At 44.7% G+C, this 26476-nt stretch overlaps 1 protein-coding gene across 7 annotated transcripts in view; it reads left to right on the top strand.

The window, feature by feature from the left end:
• Positions 1 to 26476, top strand: part of Ntm (neurotrimin) — a 921649-nt gene that overhangs the window by 737132 nt on the left and 158041 nt on the right. For all 7 annotated transcript variants that reach the window (XM_063256104.1, XM_063256103.1, XM_063256105.1 and 4 more), the window contains exon 3: positions 6359 to 6591. In XM_063256104.1, coding sequence (XP_063112174.1) covers positions 6359 to 6591 — 233 coding nt within the window. The remainder of the gene's footprint in view (positions 1 to 6358; positions 6592 to 26476) is intronic.

The raw sequence follows: 26476 nt of genomic DNA on the forward strand, positions 1-26476 counted from the left end.
TGTGGCACTGAAAACATTGAGGGCTAAGACAAGTAATGCCGCATGCACTGAGTATAAATCTAGTGCTTTTGTCTCAGTCAGATCCAAACTGGACTTGTAAAAATCAGCATTCCTTTAGGCTTTCAAAATAGCCAGTGCGGCGGCAGGCTGTCCTGTGAAGCCACCTCTTGCGGTAAAGAACCGAGCTGCTAGCTGATGTCTGAATTTCACTGTCAGTGACGGAACCCGTGGCTTGTATGTTTCTTGATTTCCCTTGAAAATCAATTCCCCACAAAAGCCGAGGTGGACGGTGCCCAGGGGGTGAGTGTGACCCCTGGACCTGAGTGTGGGTATTTCTGAACCACTTGTGCTATGATATTTTGCTGTGGAGCGTGGTGCAGGGCACAAGCCGAATGCTCAGAGGAGCAGACTTGGGGCACCTGGAGCGTTTCCCTGTGATAAGAAGTGATTGCAACCAGGTGCTGTGAAGGACAGCCGCACTTATTCTGCTGTGGTCTCAGGCGTGCTCCTTTCAAAAGCGTTTAAAGGGCCATTTGCCAGGAGGAATGGTTGCATTGGTCTCTGTGTGGATACATTATTGCCCTCAGACCTCCAGGCCGGGTGATTAAGAAAGGCCAAGTTTGGATTTTTTTTTTCCTTTCTTCAATATTTTCTTTTTGATCTCAACACTCTCTTTGTCTGTCTTCATAAGGTTACAAACAGATAATTTTGCTTTACTTTTCTTCCAGTTCCCAGGAGATCTCTCTCTCTCTCTCTCTCTCTCTCTCTCTCTCTCTCTCTCTCTCTCTCTTTGTCCGATTCCCTCCTCCTTTCTCTCCTCTTTCTATGTGTCTTTCATCCCTCCTTCTTTCTATCCTCTTTCTCTCTTGCTATCTCTGTCTCTTCCTTCTGATAATAATTCTTTGAGGCCTTGAATCTATATTTTAATGGTTTTATTCTGTACAACCCCAGGCTTCCTTAAACATTTTGTGCTATTTCTCTGTTTATAAAGCAGCGTGTAATAAAGCCACCTTTCAGCAAGACATAAAGGATAGAGACGACTGCATTTGTACAGCTTAGGACAATAGATGCAGCTGCAGAATTTTACAGGTGTGGCGGCTTTCCCTATCCTGCTGGGCTCCCATGTTGCATGAACATGTGCTTACGGAGTCGGAGCTGCTTGTGCTGAGGATGCACAGGGGCTTTTCATCATGGAAGAGGTTGCACTGATGCAGTCCGGGGCCTCCTCCAAGCCCATGCACAGCTAGACCAAGTCTATTCTGTGTAAGAAATAGTCTCTCTGAAACAGGAACAGATGTGGACAGAGACTCAGCCCTGGAATGCAAGTGTGTGTCCCCAGACTTTGTCTCGCTCCGGAATCTGCCAGGGTGCTGAGCAAAGGAAGCTGTGGGCTGCCTGTGGGGGCCTCACAGCTTGGGAGTGTTATTCTGAGGAACACTAACGGCTAGTAGCCACTGGCTGGAGGGCTGGAGTCGAGATGGTCCAGCACTGAAGTGAGAAGACTGAAACCTTCATGGTGGAGACAATGTGGGGGTTCCAGGGTCCCATCTAGAAGGCTCGGGTCTGCAGTTTCTTCTTCTGTGTTTTGTAAGAGTCATGTTAGTTAGGGATGGGGGAGGTGGATATATTTCCAGACTGCGGGAGAAGGTGAGAAACGTGTGATGTTTGGTCTGGCATTTCCCACCCTTTCCCTTTCCTGGTGTTTCTACCCTGTAAGGGCTTCCCTGATGTCTGATGAATGGTCATCTCCAGCTTTGCTTACCTAGGTTAGTCTTGGATAGATGAATATGAAATATTACTATCTTTAGTTAACCATGTGTTTAATCACAGTCTTAAGGATGGTGAACTGTCTGGGTGTGGCTTAGGAGTAATCCCAGTGAAAAACTCTGTAAGGGCAGTGCCTAAAAAGAGCAAGGTGGGTCAGTGAGTTTCCTGCCCCCAAGTCTCTCCCTACTCCTCACCAACCAAAGCATTTGGTCTGGCAAGGAGAACAATTATGGGTTTTATTTTCCTTTCCTTTTCTTCTTCTTTTTAACCTGAAAGGAATGTCTCCTTGGCATTGTTATGGAGACTGGATAAATGAGACAGATAGATGGGGGCACGTATGACGAGGTGACAGGAGTTGGCTGCCAAGTTACCTTTGTGATCCATCTCTGCAGAAGCCAGAGTTAATTCCGTGGAGACTCAGCAAGACTGATATCTAACACTGACAGTTCGGACATGGAAACATGACCTTGGATGTGCCCAAAACCACAGCTGATGCTATGCCAGCTTCTCAGTGTAGTATATCATGGGCCACAGAACTGTGCTGGAATTGGCTGCATCCGGAGCACTTCTGTATCTGTGGAGGGGCCTTCTTGGCCCTGGAATGTGGTGTGGTATGGGGGAAGACTTTCTTATCAGTCAGTTTGCAGTAATTAGATGTTCACAAGGTAGTCAGGGATGATCTTCCTGAATTCCTCTTGAGGTGATGAGATGTTCGCATTTGGGATCAACTGTTATCCATGTGGCATGGATTCTGTTGGTCTCGATTTTCTGCCCTGTGGATATTTAACTGATGTCTGGTCAGACTTCAGTTTCTGTGAGCAAACAATACCAAAATGTCTGCTCTGTCTTCCCAGAACATATCGGCTAACAGGAAGGTTCTCTCCTGTGAAGCAATGGGGAAGTGTTTGTGATGAGATAGCTTTCCAGGGTCGTTCACTCTCATTCTCCACATTCCAGATCTCTGAATCAGTGGTTCTAAGTGCAGGCCAGAGGCCAGCAGCAGCAGCACCTCAGTAATGTGTCACCATGCAGTCTCATGGGCTCCACTCCAGAACCACTGAGTCAGAAACCAGGCGTAGGGCTCAGTGACCCTCGAATCTTCAGATTGTCCCTGTGATTAGCTGGCATGATGATTGGGAATCATTGATGAAAGCATTCTTTGCTGATCCTCTATTGGACAGTGAAGGGGAACCTTCTAGAATTTTCTAGAACTTTCGATGATAGCAAGCAGACTGCTGCAGCATGAGTGGCATTGGCTTTCTAGCACTGCTATATGACATTTAAGAACACTATAGTTGGAAAACAAGATGAAGCAAAGCTTGAGGGGATCCTGGTTCTGCTGCTAAATACCAGTCTGCTCATAGTCAATGCAGGTGTTTCTTAGCCTCGGCTGACCTCGTCTGTTGGCAACAATATTGAGTGCAACCAAATTTTTGAGATGTCAACACTGCATGTAATAAGCTCACAACCCACCTAGGGTATGAAATATGTGTTCCACAAACACTGGATATCAGTGTAAATTTCACCAGTTCCCTGGTTAGATCCAAGCAAAAGTCAGAGAAGTGACTACACTCAGAGATATTAACATAAATTTGCCCCAGGTATAGCACTGGTACAGTGAGCGGCAGAGTGTGTTGTCCTTGATAGATTTCAAGCTAAGCTAATTCCAAATCCATGTTTCAGCAAGGCAGCCAGCAGTGAACAACACTGGCTGCAGGAAGAACTCTGGGAGGAACCATTAGTGTCAGGAGCATCTGTTGACTGTACTTCTATCCTGTTTAGTCTTAGAGTAATTCTGGGTATTGTCAGCAAAGCCAAAAAGAAGGCCTGGATTACACTTTAGATCATTCAAATCTCTATGTGCATTTGAGTTATTGTCTTGTTAGTCTTCTCATTGCTAAAAAAAATTGACACCCCAATTTAAAGGAGGAGAAGTTTACTTAGCTCACAGCTTGTAGAGGTTTCAATCCATAATTGACTGGCTTCAAGGGTGGCATAATGCAGAGGGGCAACTATTCATTATGGTAGAAGACAGGAAAAACCATAAGAAAGCAAACAAACCACTTTCTGCCTCTCATATTGTATCTAGCCTACTGGGAGTAGGGAAGTGTCAATCCAACAAGTGGAATGAGCCAGAAGTCACCCCCTTTTAATCCCAGCACCCTTAATCCCAGCATTACACTATGAATCAGTCACACACTCTAGATTTAGCTGCCTCCAAAAAAGCCTGCTACCCATGCCTTCATGAGACTGTGGGCAGACATCTAGACACAAACAGTAACAATTGCCTGAAAATCTTATTAAAATGAAGAGTCTTATTCATGGTCTCTGGTGTGGGTCTGGAGAAAACTGCAATTTTCACAAGGCTCCAAAAGGTCTCTGTAGGGCCCTTTGCCCATCCCATCACACTTTTGCATGGTGGGTGCATAGACAGGGCTTCTCAAATGCTTCTGCGCACAAAATTCACCTTCACAGAAATACTGCTCTGGGACTGTCCAGAAACTGTTAGCACCAGCTCCCTGGAAGAGCTGTGTGTGATGCAGAATCTCAGGCGCCACTTCAGACCTGCTGTATCAGAGTCTGCACAACAGCAGGGCCCACAAGCATTTCTGAAACATCCAGAGCTGGCCCTGTGATGTTTATTTTCCTGAGAACCATATTTGGTTTCATGTTCTACTCTCATTTTCTTGAAATGCTTTCTAATTCTTGCACAAATGTCTGCATTTTCAATTTGCATTATGCCCAAGTAGTCCTCTATGAACTGCTCCACACCAGTGTCTTTTAAAACTTAGTCTGTACATGACCCGATTGGGCCACTGTTATAAACTTGTATTACTATATTTCTGGACTGGTAAAGTTCTGAACCAGTAGAACAGAGGACCATAGAGATTAGAAACCTCCAGTGATGCCAGTATATGGGGCCCTCATTCACTTCTAGAGGTAGTCATCTGATATTCTCTAAGTGGCACTTCAGTCACTTGAATGTTTTATATGAGAATGGCACCAGAAAGGCTGGCATCTGTCCAGCATGGCCAGAAACTGTGATACTCAGCACAAAGCTCTCTGGGCACCAGAGCGACCCTGTTTCTTGTTGGGTAGTTTCCCCATAGGAGTTCTCTGCAAGCATCCACCTGCTCCTGAGTGGCTGTCCATTAGTGGTATGACATTTGCACAAGTGAAGCAGAGTAAGTACAAGTACAGGATGTCTTGTCTGGAGAGAGCAGCTACAGAAGCCAGAAATAGCAGTGCAGTGGTGGTCAGCGGTAGCTCACAGAATTTCATTGCTTTGTTTTTTTATGGTCACAGATCATTTTGAGAATTCAATAGAATCAAAAGCCCTCCCCAGTGAAAAATTCACCTTTGTACCTTCAGCAGCATACTCAAGACTAGGACTACAAAACCTGGTAAAAGATGAGATTCCTGTTCTTCCTTGTCCTTCCCTTGAGCAAGACCTAGACCGCCTGAACCTCTAAAGTCTGTCATTAAAACAGAGAATTAGTGAAGACACCTGCCTCACAGATATTAAAGGAATCAAATGAGACAAAGAGAATAAATAGAAAAGTGCCCTGTGCATTGCAAAGAATGTATGAATTTGAGGCATCATTATACATACCTTGAAACACTGTTATTTTCAGCATTATAGTTAGGATCAGGACACTGAGTTTGTGAATTTAGCCTAAGGCCGTATAACATACTGGTGCAGTAAGAGAGAAAAATGAATATAGACAGAAAGACATGAGGAGGACTTGGCAAGAGTTGCTGGGAAATTTCAAAGTATAGAAAAGACAAGGAAGCTTCCACAATCTGAGGACTCCAGATGCAAAAATAAAGGAAAAAGAAATCTATTTTTATATGTGCAAACAGTTTGGAAAATGCCTTTAGTCTAGCAATAATTGAACATTTCTGCCCCTGGGTATAATGAAGGTAATAGCAATGGATGGTGGTGGTCCATATTTAGTTTGACTTCAGAAGCCGTCTGTCAGAGTTTGCTATTCTAAGATGAGTGGAATGATGGGTAGTAGTTAAAAGCTGGGTTTCTGAGCTCACACATGTTAACTGTGTGAACTGGAGAATTATTTAGTTTCCTCATTTCTGAATCTTTTTCCAGTAACACATATTCCACCGAGTTGTAAGCACTGAAGGTTTTAGTATACGCAGAATATCTTGACACTAATGCAAGGGATTACCAGCACCCATATCATGGAAACCCTTGAACCAAGGGATAGCCAGTGGCACTTCCTTGGATGGTCCAGCCATTCTTTGGAGAGTGCAGGTCATAACCCAGCTGCTTTGAAGATATCCTTTGGTTGGGTGGTTTCAGAAGCATTTATTACTTGCAGGACCTAAAAGCCTGAGATGTTCTGAGGTAATAAGCACAATACTCCTCTGCTGCCAAGCTCCAGAGCATTCCATCCAGGAGCGGTCAAAACAAACAAACAACCACAACAAAAAGATGCATGCATATATACAAGGGTGAAGAAATAACACAAAGTGTGAGAAAAGGACCTCTAGCATTTCTGCAGAGACCCCACTCTTGTGGCCCCTGCTTTCTCTCTGGTCCTTTGACATTCCTGTCTGATCTTATCTTCAGGTGCACTATCGACAACCGGGTCACCCGGGTAGCCTGGCTGAACCGCAGCACCATCCTCTATGCTGGGAATGACAAGTGGTGCCTGGACCCTCGTGTGGTCCTCCTGAGCAACACCCAGACCCAGTACAGCATCGAGATCCAGAACGTGGATGTGTACGACGAGGGTCCATACACCTGCTCCGTGCAGACAGACAACCACCCAAAGACCTCCAGGGTCCACCTCATTGTACAAGGTAGGCAGGGCTTGCTGGAGGGCCAGGGAGCCGGGGCAGCCTGCACCAGTGACTTTACCTGGATTGTTGACATGATTGCGTTCTGTTTCTTCTCTTCAGTAAGGATCCCTCTCTGGTTGTCACATTGCATTTTGCACTTAAAAGCTGAATTCCAGTCCACTGAATAGGGCTAGGACTTTTTTGTTTTATTCTAATAATATATTTTCTTAGACAATGACCTTCTAATTATTACCTTCTTGGCTTTTTTCCCCTCTATGTGTTTTTAAAATGTTCTGTTCAGCTCTAAGCTAGCTTTATTTTAAGGCCAACATTTAAAGACTCCTTTAATGCTGTATGAATGCCATGACCTAGAGTAGCCTTCAAGGAAAGCAGAGCCAAGCAGGAGGCCCTTGGAGCTCACCTCAAGTGTATCCTTCCCAGCCACCCTCATTGATTCCAGTGTCTTTAGTCTCTCCTCTCCGAGTCCTGGGTTTTCAGTTCTAGGTTTCTCTTTTAACTGATTCTCTGTTTTGGTAGCACCTCTGGTCTCTCCCCATTCTGCACTTTTGAGACCTCATGTACGTTCTAGCTTTGCTTATGTTTTTGTTTGTTTTGTGTATACTTATGTATTTCTCTGGGTGCTGCTCTGTTTCTCTGAACTTGGTACTGGTGTTTTCCTCTTCCCACAAAGCTGTAGTGATCTTGAGACATTTGGACAACCCTTAACGTGTGGATGTGTTTCTAGTTTAGTAGTTGCTTGGAGCCTCACTGAGGAGCTTTCCAGCTATGAGAACTTGATCAAGTTACCATGATGCCTCAGGGTCTCTTTCTGTAAAATGGGGTCAATGTTAGGAACTGGGTGAGGGATACATTCTATCTGTGCCGCATATGAATCACTCAGTGAAAGGCCACAGAAGGGCCATTTACATGTTAGGTATTAAGCTACCATATGCTTTTTAAACACTGTTGCTGTTAATAACTGTTTAAACACCTTGTACCATTGGTTAAATTGTTCTTTTATGCTCAGATGCTAAAGCTATAGGGCAACAGCGTGCCAGCTGCTCCATGGCAGGGCCTCTCCCAGTCTGATTTCAGGTTCCCTTCATCCAGACAAATGACAGGTGCAGGGCAACAACATCTTCTGCTAGAGGCTTCTGCAGCCAATGCTTCCTGTCACTGTGCTTGAGAAAAAGGTGATCCGCAGTCAGGGGGATTGGTTAGAGAAAACAGGAAGTTGTAGGGCTTCGGAACTCAAGGGGCTGGAAGGATCAGGGGACTTCTAGCTGTGAGAAGTGAGAGGAAAATAAAACTTAGGTCATTGATGAGTACAGTGGAGAACAGGGCAGAGTGATCAGTAACAAGAAGAGAACAAGATGGAGCGGGTGCAGGATCAGGACCAGCTTGGCCAGAGATGAAGCCAGGGACCTTGAAAACCATCATGCTAGGGCAGCGTGTGGCCACAGCAAGATATTATTGTTTCTTACTTTTTTCACCAGAGGAAATGGTAATGGTTTGTTTCTTTGATTGGTTCTAGAAAGAATACTTTTCAAGCTGCTGCATGCAAGTGGCATTTTGAAATAAAAATTCATAGAAGATATCAGAGTGAATTATAAAGAGAAGAGGGAGAATGTCATGTGAGGTCTTGATTTCAGTGTGTCTATGTTTTTAACAGAAAATTCATTCTTGCTGTTGATAAACAAAGTAAGAGGTTAAGGATGACTGTTGTATAGGGAGATTGGTGAATGCTCCAGTGGTTGCTTCTAGAACATTCACACTAGGCAGCAGTGATGACATTATTCCTAGGATAGAATATAGCTATGATAATGAAAGGCTATGAACCACAAGAAGATATTTGCTTTAGGAAACAGAACATTTATGGAGACAGAAGATAGAAGGGATTATGAAAAATACTGAAATCTCTTGAAACAAGAAACCTGTTTCTGTCCACTTTTTTCTCTAAAACCACCTTGTGTCCACCTACATACACCAACCTTAAACACTTGGTAGAGTGCTTTAAACGAATTGGATATTTAATAAGTGCTTATTGAAGCCAGTGACTGAATTATGGTGCAGAGAACTTGCATGGCTGCAAGATCGAAGGCTGAGCGGTACCAGAGGGAAGAGGTGATGGGAGGAGGTGAAATGCTCTGGTCCACATTCATCTCCACAGATGTCCAAACTAAAGGAAAATGTCTAATTCACAGTTAGGTGTTTACACCTGTCCCTTGTCCAGTGCCGTCTTAGCATGACACACCACCTCGGGTATTGGAATCTCATCTTGGGCTAATTTCCAAACGCTGATGGGTGTATTGATCTGGAAACAAGCTGAGTTAAAAAACGCATTGGTTTGTACACAGAATCAGCCCAAGCTAATCCGCTGTCAATATGTCTGGACTGGGTATTATTGACACTCTAATGAATAGGAGACCATAGTTTTTTTCAGAGTCAACTTGTCCCCTCTTCAAAGCAATCACACAGACTAAATAGAGCTGACTCATGTGTCTCTGTGTTGGGAAGTGGATACGCTACCATTCAGGATTTAAAAAAAGAAATATATTTATTTAGGGATCATTTATTATTCTCAACAGAAGCCCTAATTCCCCTCCCAGAAGCTGACTGTCTGGATTTAAGTTGCTTTTCAACCCTGAACAGAGCAGGGCTGGAATGCAAGTCAGACACACTGTGTTTTCAGGATGATATGATCATTGAAAAACAAAAATGAAAACCAGCAGCAAGAACAAAGAACCTGAGAGTCTGCTTATGTGCATGTGTTTTTCTCTATGTATGCTCAGCATTGTAGATACAGAGACCCAGACGGAAAGTGCTAGCATTTTCACAATATCCTGATTTCAATTTATTTTCTAGGACAATATGTAAAATTCTGACTATCAAACCTCCCCTTCACCCCCTGCTTCTTTGTACTAAGTTCTCTTGCTTCATCCTGTGTTTAGTTCTTACAGACAGTAATGGTGCTGACCTTGCAGCATTCCTTTCTACATTCCAACAGACAGTTAATAACCACTCAGTGCAGTACTGGTGACTAGTCCCCTCGTCAGGGACTTGGCATAGGAGGATGACAAAGAGCTGCCTGTAAAGCGTTCATTCACCTTTGTGTGGAGAAGATGGGTTTATGTGACTTTTGGCCAGATCAGCTTCTCACCAGAATTTACCTTCTAGATGTATGGATGCTGTGGGCTGAATCCCTACTCCAGATGCTCCTGAAGTATCTGAAATGTGGGACCTTCACCCCATGCTCTCTGATGAGACCTTTAAAGCCTGCCGAAATAACCTATGGACAAATGTGTTCTGCACTTATGCCTCACCCCAAATTTCTGGTGCTGGTGAGCCCTGGTCCATGAGCTCCCCGTGGGTGGGATCTTCAGCTATAAGCACCATGTTCACCTCTTGGGTGAACTTCCATCAATGAAGCTCTCTTGGATGAGCATGGACAAGCCCTTGATGTTAAAGCTGGAATTCCTCCTTTATATTGAAGGCCAGGTGTATCATAGAAAAGAGAATGGAATTTTGGAGAAAAAACAGACATTAAAACAACAAACATCAGCATTTGTTTGTCTTGTTTTTTGGTGAGTTTTTTTGTTTTGTTTGTATCAAAGCATCGCTTTCTTTTGAAAAGGGGAATTCTTTTCTCAGCCAGAACAGAGAAGGCCCAAAGACATAGCTAAAGGAAATGGGCAGAGTTTTGGACTGGTAAAATAGGAAAGCCAAGGAGAGGGATCCATTTGGATTCTGAGATTTCTACCTTGCCATACTGGGAGAAGCCAACACTCATACACCAATGTATCACACAGTAAAATGCGTTCTGCGGAAGTGAACGGGTTTGGAGGTTTGGACTTCTTGACAGTGAGGTGCCTTAAATACACCATTCACAATATGAAAACATAAGAAATGCCACTCAAGGATTTGTACTTCCAGTCAGACAACCAGAACACTATTCTTAAGGACAGAGTGAGGGAGATCTAGCTAAGATTTATTAAAACATAGATCTAGGGCTTCCATCCCCCTGACCTTACAGTTTTCTGCTTTGAGTGTAATTAATAAGTAGCTGCTTCTGGAGTCCAGCTGAATGCTTTAGCCCTTTTATCCTCTTGCTCTTGCTGCCAAACCAAGCTTTTGTAACTTGTGCCATCTCTACCCCTCCCTTCATTGTTCCTTGGAAGAAAACAGAGTTTAGAAAACATGCAGTGGCTGAAACTTCCAGTGGGACTAAAGGGTTTGCTCATTTAAGGGCAATTGGATACAATCTCTCCTCAGCCCTGTGCCTCTAAGTACCTGTGAGCACTGGGGTAGCAAAAGCTTGTTGTGTTCTCTGTAAAACGTTAGGAAAGTTCTCCTTACCCAAGTGTGAAAAACTGACTTCTCAGCCTGACCTGCACACCTGTGAGACTTTAATCTCAGTTAGAGACGTGTTTGCATGAAACAAAACAGAAGAATGCAGAGCTTATAAAACAGAGATATTAGTGTAATAATAATAAAAAAGAATTGGCCTCCTTATCAGTTTCCAGGCCCTATCTATACCTGTCTTTTGTCACTGGGGCATCTAATCACCCCTCCCTTTTGTTTGCTGAAAATGAGTTTTCCTATTTCTTCTGAGGCAGAATTAATCTGAAAATCCCTGCTATTGTTTGATAGTTAATTACCTGTCTTTGGAGTCAAGCAGCGCTGACGTTCGGGTGAAAGGGGAGAGCACTGATGTCTACTGAATTGTATCCCGATGAGGGAAGGCAGCCGCGCCATTGATGTCTGGCCCCTGTATTAGTGGAATTCCGTGGAGAGAAGCGTGAGGCTGGAGAGCCTTCCAGCCGGGCAGTGCCTTGCAGACAATAGCCTTAACGGTCTTTCATTTACCTTTTATTATCTCCCTGCTCCTAACCTTCTCCTTTTCCCTGCCAAATACGTATATTTGTGTTGCTTTCCAGTCTTGAATAACCTTGTCAAGTCCAACTCATTATTATAATCGAGAGAAGAAACAGTAACTTTTAATTTGTAGATACTAGTTTATCATCGAATCCCAACCAAAGCAGAATAAAAAGAAATTTGAAATATAAAATATCACAGAGAATAATGTGATTTAATAGTATTGGAAAGTAAAGATTTCTGTCTCTTCAGATACATCCGTAGGAAAATATCCTCTCCTCCTGGCAGTACAATGTGTCCAGAGAGCTGAGATTCTGCTTCAACAGTTCCCACCTAAGCTCCATCTGGCTGAGTCATGGTGGAGGAAGAATCATCATCCACATTCCATTTTTTCCCTTGCATCATCCAATTTCAAATAGGCAGCAGCACCCCTGTGTCTTTGTTCTCCATGTCACAAAGCACTGTTTCAGCAGTGGCAGGAGATACTCACCACCCCAAACTTCTTCATAGGGTCCTGTCCTGATCCCAACCTGTCAAGACACAGGTGAAAATGCCCATCCCATATGATCAGTAGGCTCTGCATCTGAATTCAGTAGAACTTTAAAGAATAGGCATATAAATTCCACTACAATATTGAGGTACTTCTCAAAGCACCTTGGAGACTGGAAGGGAAGTAGGACATTTACCTGCAGTTAATGTATGAGATCCAGGAGGCCTGGGGTCAAGGCCTGAGTGCGTGTTTACACTCCTGGAAGCAGGTACACACACTGGAGGACTATGTGTCACACAGGCCAGAGCACTGCTGACTTCTCAGCAAACCTGCTTGAGCCTAAAGTGACCTCGGCGAAATACTGTCATGGAAGTCACATCGTTTTAATGACATTTTCTGTATTTTCTGCTATGACCAGGGAGAGGGCATCTCTCATTTTCTAAATGGTTTGGAAGACTTGGCATCTGCCTCCTGGTGCCTCTGTGGTCAGAAGAGCAGATAACACTTTCCTCTTTCCAAACCTTTCACACTGCTGTGTGTCTCAGACAGAGCAGAGATCAAGAGAGCACCCACGCTTCCCAGCATTCACAGCCCTCAGCAGCTCTGCTCCAGGGAAGCAGTCAGAGATCCCCAGGGAAATTTTATAAGCAGCCATCAAATTCTTATCCCTTAGGTGGTTCTCCCCAGGGAAGTGGAGCTGCCTCTGAGATATCTCAGATGCTAACACCAGAGAAGGATTCAAGATTCCTTCTGGATCTTGAATGTTTCTGCAGCTCCAGATGAGAAAATGTGTCACTTTATTTTAAAGAAAGGATGAACTCGAGATTTTGAATATCAGTATTTTCAAGATGCATTCTGGTTATTTTCTGTGTCCACGGCAGAGGGCCAGATCTTTCCAAACTGAAATTGAAGCAACTGTTCCTAACTAACGGTTGCGTGTAGTCTCTTGATGGTTCTGTGAGCAAACAGTACAGATCTGGGTAACCCTAGAATACACTGGAGTAGAGCCTTAGGACCTCATCCCTAAAGGTTTACACAGGCCACACTGGAGAGAGTCCACATAGTGAAGTGAGGAACAGCATCACTGATTTCAGTACTGTGACTGTTACAAGAAGATGCTTATGTACACAAAAGATTACAGGATTCAGGCTATTCTCTTCTGAGACAGATACAATTCTTATCTTCTCAGGATCTAGGCAGGGTGTTAGTCCAGAGGGCTTTCATTCTATCTGCTTTTGAACTGAGGATTGTCAACTGACACCTTTCAATTGCATTCATCAATATTTTGAACTCTAATGCCATGAGCACAAAAATTCAGAGTTCTTATCTGGTGGAATAGAAGTGACCACAATACTAGCCAGCAAGTGGCCAACAGGGACTGGGATGTTTAAGAGCATAAATATGATGAATGTGTTGAGAAGCAGCAATTGAACTCATATGCAATCTCAGAGGGAGCGACAAGGTTGCCTTTCACAAGGTTCTTCAGTTCCAAGTGGGGACTTTGAGAAGAGGGGACATCACAGGCAGGAATGGTAGTGCAATGCTTAACAATCTTAACAGTGTCCGTTCTGTAAGAGGAACAACAGCAGTCCCAGAGGAGCAGCCTGGGCTTGGAGACACTAGACATGTCACCAGACAGAGAGGCTGCCTCTCTGCTCTGGAAGCAGCCATCATCTTCTGTGATCTTTAGCAATCTCCACTTGTATTCACAAGGAAATATACATTAAATTTCTGGGCAATGGACAAATTCTCCAAGAAGCTCTCAGAAGAAGAGAACATGGTAATCACTGGGGTTAGCAAACCTTGAACAGAGCACAGCAATCTTGGAAAAAAGGAACAAATTCTCTCCACAGTGGTTCTTTGTCCCTTGGACATAGGATGTAGATTATGACATAAACGTAAAATTATCCAGACATTACTACCACCAAGTCAATTATTGAAAATACTCTATATTTGCTTACAATTGCAGAAACAAGAGGATCTTTTAGAATAAAGTGGTTAAGGAGTATTTAGCTGTGTGCTAGCAAAATCTAGTGCATTCTTTAAGATCTTACTGTGTCATGAGAGTGAGAAGTAGAAGATGCTTCCAAGGACAAGTGACAGCTGCTGTAAATGGGTTCCCCTCTGAGGTCTCCAGCAGCCACCTTTCTTCCTACCCCAGAGCCCACATGCAAAAAAGGAAAAGACCCCATATTTCAGGAGGACTTGGACCTTAAGGTGTCACTGCTTCGAGTGTGGTTGTGACTTACGTCCCCACCCAATGTCTTCCATGGTAAATTAGCATCTAATGTCAGCAGGGAAACTCAGTGGGGTCTGCTGGAGTTCGGCTGAGTGGTGCAACACCTCCAGAGTTGTTGGAGTCCCATATCTTTCCTTTGATCTCCATTTCATGTTATTTGAGAAATAATTTATTGATTTAAATTTAGGACAGTTTAATTTGGTGGCATGTTTTCTTTATGCCTCAATTATATATTCATGTCTGTGTGGTAAACTCAGCTGGTGGGGGATTAAGAATTCAAAATAGAGGATTTTCTCTTGGCAAGTAATGCTTTCTACTGTGATTAATTGGGAGTCTGCACAATGAACCCAGTGTTGGCTCTGTTGGGGATTGAATAGCTTAGTGGAAAGAAGTAGATTTCAGGATTTAAGAGTTTGGGGTTTCAGTCTGAATTTCGATAATAATTACTTATAAAAATGACCTATTTATTTAAACTATTCCCTCTTATACACACTTTATGGAAATGCTTTTTAGGTTCCATAGTCTGATTTGGAGAAAGGTGAGCAACCCAGATGGAAGGGAAAAGAGCATTCCTGCAAGTTAACAGCTCCCCATTCTGCAGTCAGTCACCAGTGACTGAGATTTGCCATTTCCTCTTCCTGTGTGTCCTCACCTGGCCCTATTCCTGTCCTTGCCTGGCTTATGCTGCCACCACAGGTCCTTGTTCCAAAGACCCTGCTGGGACTGCAGCCTGCATTGCCTGCACCCACCGCCTCCTCTAGAGTCACTTGCTTCTCAAGCTCTGACCAAGTGCTGTTCACCAGTCTAGAATCACCACACTCGTTTCCTCTTATCATTCAGCCTGGGCTTGATTTACAGTTCTTCCTGCAGTTGTAAAACTCAGGCTTGAGAGAGGATACGTTCCTTATCTGAGGATATGAAGCAGAGAAAGGAAGATCAGAAATTGTGATTATTTTCCTTTTGCACAGACACATTGACTACCCTGTGTCAACCTGGACACTAATGTTGGAATAGATTCGAAGCTGAACAAGGCTGGTCCCTGTGATCAGTATGTACTAGCGGGATGACACCAGTTAAATAGGAAAAGGGCACAGCTATTCCTGGAGATGCTGAAAGTGAGAGAGAAGTGCCTCCTACATTTGGGGACCTGGGCTTCACTGTCCCACAAGGTCAAACAAGCAGAAGTCTTCTGAAATGCAAGGTTTGGTGTTTCAGGTCATGACTGTTAAGAAGAAAATAAAGGAACTCAACTGCCCATGCCCACTCTGCCCCTCCTCACCTGTTTTGTCCGTGGGGCCAGAGTATTATTTTCAAGCAGGATGGTACCTCAAGGATCTGTCCTTATCACCAGATGCCGAATGCCTCGCCAAAGCATTGACAAGCCCAAGAGACTGTGGGCTCCTTCACCCTGATGTGTGCTACGCCCACCCTCAGTATTCTTAGTTTAGGGTATTTTCTTCTTCTTTCTCTGTTTGATCACAAACTTCCTGTACATTTTCTTCACTCTGCATGGGATTATTTTCTTCTCCTTCAGTTAACTCTATCTGCCTTCAGACTTTAGCCTGCTGTTGCTTCCGTGGGAGATTTTCCCACACTGGCCCCACTCTTTCCCATGCCCACTTCCTGGTCTTGCCAGAGTGAGGACGCAGCACTGTGTGGTAACCAGCGTGCTCCTGCTTTCCTAAAGGCAGGAGGCTCCTTCGCTTTGCATTCTGTCCCTGGAATTTAAGAGGCATTCAAGGACTATTTATTGGCTAGTGATTGGATCTGTATAACTCTTTTTAAAAAAAAATATTTTAAATTATTTTCTGTGTGTTGGTCATGGTTTGTTGGAATTAGCTGAATCAAGGCCAAGTGAAGAGACCAAATCCTCATCACAGGACCTGTGACTGTAACTCCTATGGCAATGTCTGTCCAGATGTGATTAACTTAAGGAGGCAGGGTGTGGGGAGGCTGCTAGAGAGGGCTTCCTGGATGGGACAAAGGCAGCTTGAGGAGGTGGATAGATTTGGAAGCAGTGGCCTTGAATTGTAGGAACGGCCAAGGCAGGTCAGCGACCACAGAGCTGGAGGAATCTGGAGAGGGTCTGTTCTCGAAAACTCCTGAGTGAATGGTGATGCTTTGGTTTCAACCCAGGACAAGTCATTTTAGGCTTCTTGCCTTCAGAACTAAAAGAAAATGAATGTCTATGGTTTAAAACCCCAAAACTGTAAAAATTTTTCACAGCAGCCACTATCTACAAGTTATCTACTGGCCTTTACTTTTGGAATCCCCAATGGCTGGAAGTAGGGAAACAACTGGTGTACCGAGTCTGCCAGCAGTTCTGGACTCCTTACTGCTGAGAGTTAACACAGGGGATCTTTACGAGACTCTCTCACTGCAGTGCACACTGTACACCTGTGAGTTACAGTCACATTCACAGAGGCAATTAACCTTACACGGAAAAAGTTACAGTGTGTGACTGCTCAGGCTGGGTCTCCACCATGAGGCAGATTCCTCTCTGGTGTCTTGGATGTCCAGATCAGTAAAGTAAGGCTCTGGGGCCAAGCACAGGTTGGCTTATTTGCTTGTCTGTTTGTGTGTGTGAGTATATCTGTGTGTGTGAGTATATCTGTGTGTGTGTGTGTGTGTGTGTGTGAGTGTGTGTGCGTGTGTGTTGGTGATCTCTAAGTTTAGATTGGGTTTATATTTTTGAAATATGAATGTTAACAAAGAAGATTATGCCTCAGGGCCTTAATCTGGCCAACAATGTTTAAAATAGTCGGTTTCTGTCTCTTTACAAAGAAAGGTTGCTACCTCTGCCCTGTGAACCCACTTGTCTTGCTGTGAAAATGGAAATAGCCCCAGGGAGAAGCCTGGATGGCAAGGGAGGAGCCTCCCTCCAAGAGCCAGTATGGATTTGCCAGCCAGAGGTAAGCACTTTGAAAGTGCAATTGACAGGACCACCCTGACACAGACCTGAGTCCTCCGGTGCGGCCCTTGGCGGAGCCTCTCAGTAGGCCATCCCCAGGGTTGACCCACAGAACCTTGAGGCATTCTGTGATGACTATTGTGGTAAGTCTCTAAAACATGTCTGTCTGTCTGTCTGTCTTTCTGTCTATAGGGGAAAAATTGCATCACTATTGAAAATGTACAGACATTTTTTGTTTTTATTTTCCCTTAAATGGTGCAGTATTATAACTCTACATTGCATTTATATTGTATTAGTATTGTAAGTAACCTAAGGATAATATGAGAGGGTGGGTACAGCTTAGAGTCTATACATTTTATGAAAGGACTTGGATATCTGTGTATTTTCATATCTACGGGGTTCTCCAAACAAATACTATACGGATGCTCTAAAATGAGTGTATTTCCTTTCTAAGACATCTCTGTGGAGATTAATTTTCCAAGGAGATACAATGAAAATCTCAGTTACTTGTCTCTGAGATGCGTAGAGGAGTTGATGACATGGAATTTTAGCGCTAGCCTTATATATTTGGTATGAAATGATTGTCCTTGGCACTCTAGGGCATAAGAGCAGGCCAGAGAAGAAGGTTTTCATCCAAATGTGACTTTGATGAGAGGAGACCACAGTGCTGCTTAGCACTGGGCTGTGAGATTTGGCTTGGGGATATAGCAATAGATTGGAAGATAAAACCCCTAACTGCAAGGGGAGCCTACTGTGTGGACTTGGTCTCCAGTTTGTCACATAGGCATCACAAACTCAGAATGTTCAGAGCAGGTGTCTTTCACTCTAGCATGTGTCCTACCCTGAGTCTAAGCCCCTCCTCCTGTGACCCTCACATGCAGGGACTGGCAATCCCATCCTTCTCATGGTTCTACCGGTGCCTCCACACCCACTTCACTCTTTCCTTCTCCTGCTCGTCCTCAGTTTTGAGCAGATGTTGTTAGATTTGTGAGTGTTGAAATTTATACATTAAGGGGTGCAGTTCATTTCACCACACAAGGACTGTGTTCCATGACACAGTCTGCTGTATTCACAGCTGTGTGCAAATGTTGAGAGTAGGGTGTGGAATACTGCAGGGCTCAATAAATATCTGTTGAGTAAGTGAATGAATGAGGGACATAGCTTAAATAGTACCTGGATTTACTTATATGAGAAACCCAAAGTATGAACAATCCAAAAAGCAAGGAAAATGTCAGGTAATAGGAACTATTCTTCTACAGATGGAGAGGGCCAAGTGGTGGACAGAGAAAGGGCAGTGAAGTCAGAAGAATTGAGACCTGTTATGCACATGTAGTGATGCCCCATACTGCGTGTGATGATTACGTACTGGAAGTGTACATAAAATTGGGTAAAAAGTAAGTAGTTGAAAGCAAAGATTTGCCATGAAGTAAACTTGATGATTTTATTTTAGCAATAGCTGTTCCTTTTCTCAAGTCAGAGCACAGGAGTTTTCCAGTATTTCTAAGGTGATTGGGTCACCCCATTCTCAGGCCAGGTGAACTACAGCTGAGTTTGGCAAAGTGGATTGTCTTAACAAGGTAAGAAAGGAGTCTGGTGTTCTGGGCTGACTCTGGACTGGAAGCACATAGCAGGCGGGATTTGAGAGGTGGAGCAGGAGTCTGTTTGGGCTGGATGCAGAGCTGCACCCAGGCAGCTGCCTGAGCTGGTAGGTGGCCAGGCGCTGATGCCTGCCAGCCCGGAGGTGTGTGCTTTACTGTGGAGCAGATGGGGAACGAAGGTAGGGTATGAATCAAGAAACTGTGAGAGTTGTTTCAGAAGGACATTTGGCATTGGAGTAGAATTTGAGAGGGAGCTAGGAGACAGGAAGACAGAGAAGCAGTGGGGACATGGCACAGATTCCATGTCATCCCATGTCCCTGACCTTTCTGCTTGAGAGACTCATGGTGTATCAGCATGGCTTGCGAGTGTCCAGAGTGTGTGTGTGTGGCTGGGCACCCGACCAAGTCCAGAGGCCACAGCTCCAAAGGGCTGTATCTGCAGACCACATGCGGCTGATTGTGCCGAAGGTTCATGGAAGTGTCAGTCCTTATGTCTGCAGAGGACTTGGATGTCTGCATGCACAGATGAGGAGGAAGGTTGCGTCGGGTTTTGTATCACTTTGAATTTCTAAAAAATGGCTTTTGGATTGTTGAAATGAAGTCACTTCAGCAAGAGAAAATATAGTTTTGTGAACAAAGGATAAAACTCAAAGTAAGAAAGGATAAAGTATCAGGAAGGCTGTTCAGTGGGAGAAGACACGTGGAGATTAGAAGGAGCATGGGCTCAGAGAACACCCAGTGGAGATGCCACAGAGGCATTCCGACCCCCATGCTCCCTGCCTGCCCCAGATCTTCCGAGGGCTTTTTATGGCAAAAAGAGAAAGAGCAATGACCTCTCTCTGGGCCAGCTGGATCCAAATCACCCTTGTCCTTCCTAGGTCTGGTGTGGATGTTTTGGGAATCGCTGGTCTGGGGCCCATCTGAGCTAAGGGCTACAGGCAGTGGAAGGTGAGGTTGGGAGTATTTCTGACATGAAATCCTAAGTTACTCTCATGACCCGTGGTAGAGAACCCTATGGAGTCAGATGGGTGGGCGCCACCCATGTCTCTCTGTCTTCCCGATAGCTTGCATCTGCCTGAGCTGGCTGCCAAACTGTTGCTGAAATCAAAAGTAGGAACCAGACATGAAGAAGAGCCTCAGTGAGTTAGTACAGCTTCATGCCACAGACTGCTTTGTCTGCAAATCAGGCCAATGAAATTGTTAGGCTTTGCTCCTTTGTTGCTGCCTACTTAAAACGACACCCACCTCCTTTCTCCCTGTAATGGGGCAGTGTGCAGCCTGATCCAGGTGAGCGAAAGAGTACTGAGACATTCAGCTACAAATGAGTTTTCAAAGTTAGAAATCTTCCCTGGCTAGGTGTACTTTTAGCTCCTCGAGTGACGCTAATGCTGCCGGTCACATGGCAGGGAGGGTGGTCCATAGCACTCAAGCCAGGTGCTTTGGCAGCTGGATACTGAGGTAAGGCCACCACCACCACCATCTCTATTCCCAGATGCACAGAAGCTCCTGCTTCACACTTTATCCCAGGCTTTGGATGAAGCAAGAAACATTTACAACAGAAATCCCTTCCACCTGTCATTCATTTGCCTATTAAATATTAATTGAGCTCCTCAGAGGAGAAAGACATTGTGTGAGAACACAAACACCATACCTTACCCCCAAAGAAATAATGCAGCAGTGGATGATGAGACAAGCAGATGGCTTGCTGTATTATAGAGAAAGCACTGGGGCTGTTACTAGAGGCTCCGGCAATGCCCAGAGGATGCCCTGTCTCTGAAGACCCCAGAGAGCCCCAGGACACTTCCAGAGGGAAACCAGGCTAGAGCCAAGAGCCAGGTTGCATTAGCTACTGAAGTGCGGCAGGTGAGGCTTGGGGATGGATGGGAGGCACATGGTGCAGACAGCAGGCAAAGGTATCCTAGGTACATGACAGCCAGGGGCAGCAGGCCGAAGCCAAGTGCAGGGGATTGTGCCAGGCTGTGGACTGTGTGCCAGGCTGTGGACTATGGCACTTTCCTTCAGGACAAAAGGAGCCCAGCTTAGAAGAGGAAGGGTACTATCCAGGTGTTTCTGATGTGGTTTGGATTTGGGACGGGTGCACCTGGAGGAAAGCACAAACGGCCTTCCATGCAGGTCAGCCATCCATCAGGCCCTCACCTCCTCCCAGGCCACCCTTAGCATCTGCTGCCACACGCTCCAGCATGCAGGCCTCCGGTCGCTGCCTGATTTCCTTCTTTACCTCCGTGGAGCCTTGCTAAGGGTTCGGTGTGAAGTAGATAGACGAGCAGTCTCCCTGCCTGCTTACCTGGGGACCGCTTAACCCCGCAGCGTCTTTGTGCTGTCTTCTGACTGTGGCAGTGTTTGTTCTTTTTCTTTCTCTTTCCCATTATGCTTCAGGTCAGCCTTCTGGGCACTCATTTCACCCCTTCGCCTTCATCTGCTGTCTTCATTTTGACCTCTGCCCTGGAAACCCAACCCTCTCATGCTCAGGTGGCTCTGATCGATTTCCCACAATCTTCTTCCTCTCCTCTGCACTTTGTTTCTGTCCTTCCATTCCATCCCATCTCCCCCAGGACCCTCTTCATGCTTTGCCATCCTCAGTGCTTCCCTCCCACTCCCTGTTCCATAGCCTGGGACCTCGGGACTCCCCCAGGCTCCTGTGGCACCTCAGACCCAGGCCTGGCCAGGCAGCTTCTCCTCCCAGAGGCCCCTCGTGCACAGCTCCCAGGTCACTATGGAGCGGACCTGATCATCAGACGCACACTTTTATTTATTTTCTTTTCACTTAATAAGCACATCATGAGACTGAGCTACAATTTCACTCACAATATATCATTTCCCCAGGGAACCCACATCCAACTTGAGATGAAATTTTCTCTTTGCACAGTGCCAGGAGGGAGGACAGTATGTTTCAGATTTCTCTATTGGGTCTCAGATATGTTGCATCTGTGTGCATTGCCCCTAATTGAATATGTGATAGGTATACAATTGTGTGTGTGTGTGTGTGTGTGTGTGTGTGTGAAGTATACGTATGAGTTTATGAGGAATGTCTCTATGTTTGTCTGAGGGATTCCATTTGCTTTTGAACCAGTTGGTCATGGGTAGAATAGCGATGTACCCAGAGCAGATGTGAGTACTGTGCAGCACAAAGGAGTCCAAGTCAGCCTGGGCTGGGAAGGCTTTGGAAGGAAGGCACTCCAAAAGGATCCATGCATGCTTACTGAACTCTGCGCTACTGCTTGTCCTAACCATGCACAAGCAAGCACATCAGGTGGGAGGCACTTCCTGGAGCAGCACAGCAGCTCAAGCAGGAGAGTGTGGGCTGAGCCCAGGTGTCTGCAGGCTCTGCTGTGCCCAGAGACCTCACCTGCTTCAGGCTGGTGTCGTCAGGTACCATAGAGACCTTGGGTGTCCTTGGCTGCTTTAGTCATGGGTGATTATAAGCACAGCCTCTCATTCCACAGGACTATTAGAGGCCGAGGCAGGAAACGAGAGTAGTCAGACTTCCACCACACCAGATACCCACATTTACCGCCACACTCACTGAAATTTCATTATCTAGGGGCCAGAAACCAGATGAAGCTCTTCATTGATAGTATCTCATTTCATGTTTAGAGGACTTCTGTGCAATGGATGCTCTCCTGACCTTTGAAAATGAGGAAAGTGCTGTCCTGGGCTGGGGTTTGTATTCCCCTCTGTAAGCAGCAGAGCCAGCACCTGACCTTAGGCAGCCTCACTCTCACAGCCCACCTCAGGCACTGGCTTCCCTTTTGGAGCAGCGCTTGGGTTAATCTGACTCAGAGGACCAGATTCCAATTAGGAACGGGCTCCGTGAGCACAGACAGAGGCTCCAATCAGTTCAGAGCTGCAAGCTGTGCCAGGGGCCGCCGGTCGGGATTGTCTGTCTGAGGCTACTGTTGAACCTTGCTTGTGTCGGGGTTCTCCCCAGACAGTCTGATTCCATTTATTGTGTATAAAAAGTACTCTTCACTGGCATTATTTTCGATAGTATCCTTACGTTCAGTGCCCCTGAGAGCATCTGTTGTTCACTCACGCTGTGAAGCATTCTAACATTAGAGACAGAAAAACGTGAAAAGCAAGAGGTCAACCGGCTCTTCCTCCAAGGTCACCACTGGTTAAGGGGACCAGGAAAGATGAATTTTAGGCCTCGTGGGTTTCACTCTGGGCTCCTTTCTTTGTCCTGCTTAAAGACAAGTCTTCCCTACATGTATGAGGGGCCATAATGAGAATTGGGTCAGAGGTAAAACTGCATTAGAGTAATCAGTTCTGTGTAATCAGTTCTCTGCACTTTGGGTTGTTTCCTTCTGTAAAACAAGGACAACAATAAATCCTTTCTGTCAGGGCAGTGGTGAGGTGAGGATGTGCTATGATACCACACAGAGGCATCTGGTACCATCACCCAGCAGCTTATGGTAATGTTGCCCTTGCATTTGTCATGGCACAGATGGGACCATTTGGTAGGGATCAGTTTCACCAGGCACTCTCGTGAGCTCACGTCATCATCGTTAGTAATATCAACTCTGATTTTTTACAGTACTATATAAGTAAAGTGTGTTTTCTTTTAATAGACTGTAATCTCATAGACGATGCCTTATGCTCTTCAAATATACTCTGAGCAAGATGCTGCTGCCGCAGGTCCTCCTGTGTACCTGTGGATGGCATGTCTGGCCGAAGTTTGGTTGATGTAGAACCAGCGTCTCCATGTAGTGTTTCCAGGTTTCCTTCTGTGTTTCACAACACTGAGGCATTCCATGCTTTACATTCCCAAGTTTTCAATCTTCTCATTAAAGTAGATGTGAAGACATTTACATGCTGATGGCAGGCGCTGGTGTTAGCACTTGCATTATGAAGTAAGTAGGTCTTTTTTTCTGTGGGGTGATTTTTATTTGGAGGCATATTTTTTCTCATTGGTTTCAATGTCTTTGACAAAGGAAATCATGGTAGAATGGAATTTATACCCCTTACTGTCCTAAACTCTTCCAGACAGGCTGTCTAGTCTCAGATTCTTCTCACCTGTGGTCTCCACTTTGGGCCATCTCTCCTCTGCACTTAGACCACAAGACAGCCATTGACTCCTGGCTTTACCTACTCTGCTTTATATCTCTTTATATCCAACAGTAATAGACATGTGTTTGTAAGAACCTAAGGATCCTCTTCTTTTAAAATCTCACTATATATCCAAAATAACACCATCCTGCCCTATCTGCATCACAGGATTGTTACGAATCAATAATCCAGAATGATAAGAGCAATATACCCAGTGTTCAGGAGAGAGAACCAGAGTCCATCCTTAAGTTCTCCCTGTCATCATTAATCTTGATTTGAATACCAAGGAGATTAGTAAAGCATACTTCTGGGTGTGTTTATGTGTGACTGAAATGTAGGCCAGCAAACTAAAGTGGTGAGACCCACACCAGTTGTGGGTGGCATCAACAAACAAGGTTATAGTCTAGATAAAATAAAAAGCAAAAGAGAATGGAAATATGTCTTGCATCTCATTGGTGCTGCTGTTCAAGTGTTAGCCCCCCATACCTAGCTGTCTCTGTACTTTCTCCCCCTCTAGTCCACTGCTTTCAGTGATCACGTCAAGCATTAGTTGAGTCCCTACTATGGGGCAGAGACCAAGCTTGATTTATAGTATGTTATTTAAATCTCACACTAATGTTTAGGAGGTAGATCATAGCATAGTGTCTATTATTTTGAGATAAAGAAATTGAGGCCTTCAGGGGTTAAAACTTTGCTTAAGATCATCAAAAGGAAGCTGGGGCTCAGCCCTTATCAGCTTTGAGAACCCGACCCCACAGTGTCTCTCTCCCTTGCAGGCTTATTACTTTCTCAAAAGCATCCTCCTGCCAAGTGCTGCTTTGCACAGAGAGGCTTCTTTTTTCTTTTCTTTTCAGGTCCCCTGTCTCCTTGACGGTGGTGATTTGATAGCATTTTCATAATATTTCATGCTTTAATTTAATTTATTTAGTGCTATTGTATGGTGCCCTAAGAACCTTGAAAGAAGCTGGAGTTTTATAAATAAAATTATTATTACCACTGCTCTGATAGCAGCCCTGAGCTATTTAGTGGATATATCAATTACTCTCGATGCTGAAAAATTTTCACCTAAATCCCTTCATGGCCCATGCTTCTCTTGGCTTTGCTCCTCTATGCTGCTTGCGGTAGCTTTGACTCAGTCTTGTAGCATTTCTCCTCCATGACCCCACCATCAGCACCAAAGCTGGACTCAGCAAGTCACGGGGACATATTCTGGAGAGCACGAGCTAGTTTCCTGAACCATTTTGAATCCCTGATGCTCCAGTAACGCCAGGCCCACCACAACTCAGCCCTCCTTGCCCATCTCAAGCTAAATAGGACATCATTATCTATTAGTAACAAAGATCTATGGCTGGGTACTTTGGGGCTGGACATGAGTTGGTCCTGTAACTGCAAGGGTTATGAAAGTTTTTATCAGAGTCTCAAATGTGAGTGAGGCCCCCACGCAAAACGGTAAGAATCACTGCTACAGGCCATCATTTCCAGAACCAAGACTCCCTCCTGGATGCTGCAGGTCTCCTCATGAACTTACAGAACTTCAGGGCAAGATACATGAGAGGACCACTGCCTTCTACTTGGAGGGTTTCAGTAATGTGTCTATGAATTCATCAGATAATCCAGTTATTGAGCTGGAATTTCTCCCTGGTCCTATCCCAACTCATGCTATTGTACTTGATCCGTCACCTTCCACCCAGCCCTCCACCAGCTCATTACTTTCCAGTCTACATTTCTACCTTTTGATATACTCTGTGCTACTTGTCTGTTCCAGTCAAATAAATTGACTAGACTAATTCATTTTAGTCTGGTCATTCAACCTGCTGAATACTACTTACATGACAGGCAGGTGTGATGGTGGACTGGACTCATGTTTTCTTCTCTCCTTGAGGAGTTTTAGTTCATCATTACTTCTCCTGCTTTGATCTTGACTGGCCTCCATTTTAACTATATATTCTTTTCATAATTTATAGTTATATTAAGCGTTTCTGAAGAACTTTCCTCATTAACCAGGAGAAATAAGGTGTGCTGTCTTCATTCTGTACTTTTTAGGGAACAAATACAAGTAGCCTGTCCATTGCAAATGAGTTCATTCCAATTCAAGTAGCAGCTGCCACATACCTTGCCTGAGGCTCCTAACTTTCTAAGCAACACATTGGCTACAGATGCCTCTACATTCACCCCAGCTACATTGTGATACTTACATGATGGGAAGACAAAATAACTCACAAAAACTTATTGTATTATATATGGTCTGTATGCATCATTGTCATACTGGGAAATTCAATGACCTTCCTTAAGGTGGCTGCCCGCAACACTCAGCCTGACTAAGTCAAGGTTTTTGGATATCTAACAACTATTCTTCCCTCCAGCCAAAAAAGATTCTGAAATAAACTATGACCCAGACATCTGGAATAAATAGAAATAGACAAGGCGTAGCCTGATTTTCCGCAAGGGGAAACATAGCATCCAATGAAAAATGATTTATCAGAAGTACTCAAATAGGGACGGAGGAGAAAGGAGAGAGGACTGTGTGATGAAATTGTTTACCTGGACGTCAGATGCACTTTGCAACCCACATAGTAATCAGAAAGAAACCAAGTAACTTTGTTTTTCTGGATTCAGTCTTCTCAAGATGTATCCATCAACCTGTGGCAGTTCATATCCCAACTGTGAGTAAACTGCTGTTCAAGTTGTAGCTTGCTCTGAGTAAGTACATATTACTGCAGTTCCTC

The sequence above is a fragment of the Cavia porcellus genome, unplaced genomic scaffold, assembly GCF_034190915.1.
Source record: "Cavia porcellus strain 051 isolate PalLab524CR breed Dunkin Hartley unplaced genomic scaffold, mCavPor4.1 scaffold_9, whole genome shotgun sequence".
Lineage (NCBI taxonomy): Eukaryota > Metazoa > Chordata > Mammalia > Rodentia > Caviidae > Cavia > Cavia porcellus.